General features: G+C 42.3%; 1 protein-coding gene across 1 annotated transcript in view; it reads right to left on the bottom strand.

Annotated features, from left to right (window-relative positions):
• Positions 1 to 5,709, bottom strand: part of MARCHF5 (membrane associated ring-CH-type finger 5) — a 70,754-nt gene extending 65,045 nt beyond the window's left edge. Inside the window, exon 1 of the mRNA XM_042782366.1 lies at positions 5,672 to 5,709. Coding sequence (XP_042638300.1) covers positions 5,672 to 5,709 — 38 coding nt within the window. The remainder of the gene's footprint in view (positions 1 to 5,671) is intronic.
• Positions 5,710 to 6,086: the final 377 nt, after the last annotated feature.

The raw sequence follows: 6,086 nt of genomic DNA, 5'->3' as shown, positions 1-6,086 counted from the left end.
ACCCCCACCTGGGTCCCTGTGGCTGACTGTACCTCTGTCTGGCTTCCTGGCTTTTAATCCCCTTTCTCCTGCTCTTCTGGCCTGCTGCTTTGGGCGTCCCTGAGTTGTCCCTGGGGCTGACTGCTCCTCTGTCCGGGTTCCTGGCTTTTATCCCCTTTCTACTGCTCTCGGGTCCTGCTCAAGGTTAGACTGCATAATATAAAGGTTTATTGATGTTATAATTTCAGGAAAATGATATTTGTAACCCTAAATCATTCAAGACACTAGAAAAACCACCTTCTACCTTCTCATTACTCTCAACTGTTTGCCCACAGTAACTTAAAATGTTCAAATAATAAATTTACATAAAATAGTTACTTATTATTTATAAAAATGAAAGGTGATCAAAATGTATATATCTATCTATATTCCTTCTAGCTACAAATTCCATAATAATGAAATGTATCAAGATAAGCAAATAATTGTTAAACTGAAGCCAGTTATTTTGCAAAGGACAAGGCAATTCAATCAACTTCAGCTACTAATAAGATGTTACTAGTTTAAAAACCTCCAAAGATTAAGTGGAATAAATGCAACATATGATTCATGTTACAATTAAATATAATCTTCATTTTCTACAACAGCTTATGGAACAAAAACTTCACTAGAATTTAAGCTCCATAAGGGTAGTTATTGTTACGTTCACTACTAAATTCCATGAGCCTAGAATAGTATAAAACGTATGTATGCACTAGATATTTATCAAATAAATTTAGTAAATACAAATGTTTAATAATTGATTCACTATAAAATATATAGCCTTTCACTTAAAAATATCACAATAATATGTATCATCTCATGCATGTTTCCTTAACCCTCAAATCTGTATTGAAGAGTAAGTGAACACAGGAACAAGTTTTTGTGTTAAATTTTGTCCCTCAAAAGTTGCCACCCAAAAGCCAAGCACGGGGGAAGCAAAATTCATGGTAAGAATTCTGGGCCCTAATAGGCTGATATATTTTAGTCTGTTGGGCCTGTCAATATTCTTCAAATGCACCACATGAGGAATGTTCAAATTGCATGTAGGGCCATCCCAGACTGTGTTGCTATGATGCTGAAGAAGTTTTAGCAGAACTTCCAGACTATGACAGACTAGGAAGAAAAAGGCCTCAAGATCTACTTTTGAAAATCAGCCAATAAAAACCCTATGAGCCCCAATGGTCTGAGCCCCAACCCATCACGGAGGTGATGCAGGACTAGGCAGTGTTTCGTTCTGTTATACGTGGGGTTGCCATGAGTTGGGAGTGACTTGATAACAGGTGACAGCAGCAAAAAAATATGAAGGAGATGGGGAAAAACTTACACACTAACTACACTAGGGTCATAAGTATCTAATAGTATTCTGTCTGCCTAACACATGAATACTATTTATTGCTTTATAAAATGCTTTCATGTGCTCTCATTTGATACTCAAAACAACCCTATGAGGTAGGATATTCTCATTTTAAAAATGAGGAAATGTAGCCCCAGAATTTAAGTCCAAGTGTCACATAGCTAATAAATGCCAAAATTAGAATTTCATGATTTCCATCTCTAAATCACAAGCTTTTCAGACTGTACCATAAACCTGTAGTGCCTAAGCCAATAGTTTCAACTATTATCAGAAACCATCTGGAAAACTTTTGAAAATATAGATACATAGGTCCCACTCTCCAGAAATTTTTATCTAAACAGTCTTATGCAGGGCCCAAGCATTCATCCATAGTTTGAAATGCTCAACACCAATGTTCATTGCAGCATTATTCACAATGTCAAAAGGTAGAAAGAACCTAATGTCCATCAACAGATGAATGGATAAACAAAACATGGTATGTACATACAATGGGATATTACTCAGCTGTAAAGAAAAATGAAGTCTTAATACATGCTACAAAACAGATAAAACTTGAAAACATTATGCTAGTGAAATTAGTTAGACACAAATGGGAAAATATATATGACCCTACTTAAATGAAATATCTAGAATAAGCAAATATATAGAGATCAAAGTTTATTAATGGTTACCAGGGGCAAGAAAGGGGAAGAGGAAAGCATTAAGTATTTGTTTATGATGATGAAAAACTTGGTGATGAATACTGGTGATGGATGTACAACATGAATAATGTAACTGATGTCACTAAATTGTACTTGAAGTGTTGAAATGGCAGATGTTGTGTTTTGTATATACATGTATTTTACAACAATAAAAGGATTTTTTGCAGGAAAAAAAAATCTTCTTCGAGGTATGTCAAAAGGTACAGAAAGTGAAGGTAAGTAAGTGTTACAATCACTTCTTTAACTAAACCCAAAATTTCCTAGTTTTTTAGGGCAGGTTTTAAACACTTCACTAGCACTATTTGGCTTCTTTTTACTTTTATGGAAATCTGCAAAGATCATAAGGAAGCCACATCAGTTTTGGACATAAGAACTTTTCTAAAAGTTACCTTTATAAAAATGGAAGCAGCAGGCCCTCAAAGGAGGAAAAAAAAATTCTAAATACCCTATGTCAGAATAGGGTCCTATCTGAATGAAACTGGCAATGGCAGGAGGCACTCTCCTCTGGGCATATTTTAGTAATCTTATCTGCTGGGGAAGTGCCTAAGGCATTTGACTGCTAACCAGAAGGCTGGCAGTTCAAACCCACCACCCACTCCTCAGAAGCAAGACTGGGCAATCTACTTCCGTAAAGATTTACCACTTCAGAAACCCAAAAGAGGTCGCTATGAGTCAGAATTGACTCGATGGCAGTGAGTTTGGTTTGATATACACACATGAAAGGAGCCCTGGTGGCAGAATGGTTAAGCATTCATTCAGCTGCTAAGCAAAAGGTCAATGGTTCAAACCCAGCAGTGGCTACACAGGAGAAAAAACCTAGCAATCTGTTCCTATAAAGATTTCAGCCTACAAACCCTATGGAGCAGTTCTACTCAGGGATCGACCTGACAATAAACAGTATACACACAGGAGACCCGGAGTGGTGCAAACAGTTGATGCACTCAGCTGCTAAAGGGAAGTCCACCCAATGGTACCTCAGAAGAAAGTAAGGGCTGGAGATCTACTTCCAAAAAAAGAAGAAAAACCAGCCACTAAAACCCTAAAGAGCACAGTTCTACTCTGACACACATAGAGTTGCCATGGGTTGGCAATGACATGACAGCAACTGCTACTTTTTTTTAAATACAATTTGCCAAGATGCTAAATTATAATAGAAGGAAAAATCAGGCAAACTGGGGAAATTGAGAATCAATGCATTTGTTTATACAACAAATATTTACTGATTATCTATCTGCCAAGTACCAGGCTCTGTTCTAAAATTCAAGATTAACAATGGTGAGTAAGTGCTTGTGTTTCAGAACTTGTAAACTACATACAGGCAGTTCCTGGGTTACTAATACCTAACTTACTGACAGCTGGTACTTGCGTTTTAATGTTATGTAAATTAGCCCTAGCTCTGAAAAGATTAAGGAGCTCTGGTGGCACTGTGATTAAAGAACGGGCCTGCCAACAAAGGGTTGGAGGTTCGAAACCACTAGCTGCTCTGTGGGAGAATGCTCAAGTAGGCTGTTTCCATAAAGATTTACTTTAGGAACCCTATGGGGCAGTTCTACACTGTCCTACAGGGTTGCTATGAGTCGGAACTGACTCAGTGGCAATGGGTTTGGTTTTTAGTTTGAAAAGATTATTATGTTCTTGTGGCCCAATGATTAAGGCATTTGGCCACTAAACAACAGGTTGCCGTTTGAACTCCACCAACTGCTCTGTGGGAGAAAGATGAGACAGTCTGCTTCCATACATGGGACAGTTCTACTCTGTCCTATAGGGTCACTATGAGTCGAAATCAACTCAATGGGTTTGGCTTTGAAAGACTGAACCAACACCTACTCTCAACAAATTCTTCATCACAATCACCTTCACTTGCTACATATACAGCTTTGAAATCACTGAAAAGGCTTCAAGGCTTTTCTTGCACAGAAAAACCAAACAACCAAAGCCACTGTCATTGAGTTAATTCTGACTCACAGCAATCCTGAAGGACAGAGCAGAACTGCCCTATAGGCTTCCAAAGGCTGTAAATCTTTATGGAAGCAGACTACCTTATTACTCTCCTGCTGGGCGGCTGATGGAGTCACACTGCCGACTTTTTGGTTAGCAACTGCAGCTGAATGCTTTACCCACTGTGCCACCTGAACTCCTTGAACTAAAGTAAGTCTAAATAATTACTGACTGCACCCATTCTGACTTACCTACAAATGGGAATGCACTTAAGAACATATCTCACTTTTAACTTGGGGACTGTCTGCATGTAAGGAAGTGGCAGTCAATATAATTTCAGACTGTTAACCTGAAACAAGGGTTAGGTTAGCCATCTATCCATCACTCAGCTGAAAAAAAGTTAGTGATATGGTTTCTATCAACTCAAAAAAACTGAACCAAACCAAAACCACTGCCATTGAGTCGATTCCAAGTTATACCGACCTCCACTGGGTTTCTGAGGCAGTAAATCTTTATGGAACTAGATTGCCCTATCCTTCCTGCATGGAGTGGCTGGTGGGTTTGAACCACCAACCTTCTGGTTAGCAGTCAAATGCCTTAGGCACTGTGCCACCAGAGCTGCTCTCTATCAACTTAAGTGTCTCACAATTCTAAGCAGCAAAGGACTCGGGTGGTAGTGTATGTTCTCTTGGGTGATGTGGTCTGGGTGTGGCAAAGCCACAAATATTGAACTGGGTATAATCTCAATTAAGGGAAGTACTTTTAGCATTTTACAGTTGGAACTTAATACAAAGAGCTGTAGCACTTGCTGAACAGGGTGGCAAGTGATGTCTATCCAGAGTAGTAACTCCAAACATTATGCACAAGCCTGTACAACTGGCTATACCTGGAGGACCCGGCCATAGAAAAATGAAGATTATGGGTCTCCAAAAAATCATGGTAGACCCATAAACTAGAATTTAAACAGCAGAGGGCAGTGCAACCGACTGCACATGAAAAGCTTTAACTACTGGAGCCCCCCAAAATGGGCAACTGGCTTCAGTATAGACTGAAACTTCCTCAATGAACTCAACGAATCGAATCGTTAAGTAAGCTAATTGCTCACGCTGGGATTCTTACGGCTTTTTTCCATAACATCTGCTCTGGTTTGACCGTTAAAGCTCCCTTGTGGATATTCTGCCTTTACAGTTTGGGAGTGGGAATGGGAGTGATGAGGGGAGATGTTTATCCTTGGCTTGGGTAAAGAGCCTTTCAATTGTAGGAGGGTCATTCCCCTGAAAGATAATCTGCCACTTCTTGCCAGTGACATTGCTGACAAACAAGTTACAACATAGTCCGGGGGGTGGGGGAGGAGCAAGTAAAAGAAACTGAAACTAATTATGTGAGTTATTGATAGGAGGCCACTCTCACTTTAAAACAGCCTACCAACAAAATTAGACGCCACTCCTTAACTAAGTTTCGCTCTAAGTCACGAACAGAAGCCACACGCCCTGTCCTCCGCCGAGTATGAACTTGAAACTTTCTGGCCCACACACGGCCCCTCGGCCGTGGAACTCCTCCAGGCACGCCGGGCTAGTCTCAAGAAGAGCCTCGAGGCCGGGCGCCGGCCGAGCCAGAGCGACGGTCCGGGGCTCCCGCTCTTCCCCAAAGCTGCTCGTACCTGTCCAGCATCTGCTGCTGCAGGGCTTGGTCCGGCATCTTCAGCGGAGCCGGCGCACTCAGCCGTCCCCACTGGACCCGGTCAGGGCCGGGCCCAGGGACAATAGCACGGAGAGGCGGCGGCGGCAGAGTAGGCCTCAGTCTGGTGGTAGGCGCGAACCCGCCACTCAGCCTTCTGGGGCGGCTCCGCGAACCCGGCAGCTGATATGCGCGGCCTGCGGGCGTCTGGAGCTGGCGGTGGGAGCGAGAAGGAGGAGACTAGGGCGGGGAGGCGGCGATCGCGGCCCGGGTTCTTACCCGTCGGCCCGTGGTTCCGGTCCATGGACCGCGGGCGCCGAGTAGCTGCCGGTGGAGGAGCTACCTCTGTGAGGTAAGAGTCACCGCCTCCGTGCGCGCCGGGGTCACGACGCAGGGCG

This window comes from Orycteropus afer, unplaced genomic scaffold (genome assembly GCF_000298275.1).
Source record: "Orycteropus afer afer isolate SDZICR_OR568_19922 unplaced genomic scaffold, OryAfe1.0 scaffold00293, whole genome shotgun sequence".
Taxonomy (NCBI): domain Eukaryota; kingdom Metazoa; phylum Chordata; class Mammalia; order Tubulidentata; family Orycteropodidae; genus Orycteropus; species Orycteropus afer.
This window is presented reverse-complemented; position numbering and strand designations above follow the sequence as displayed.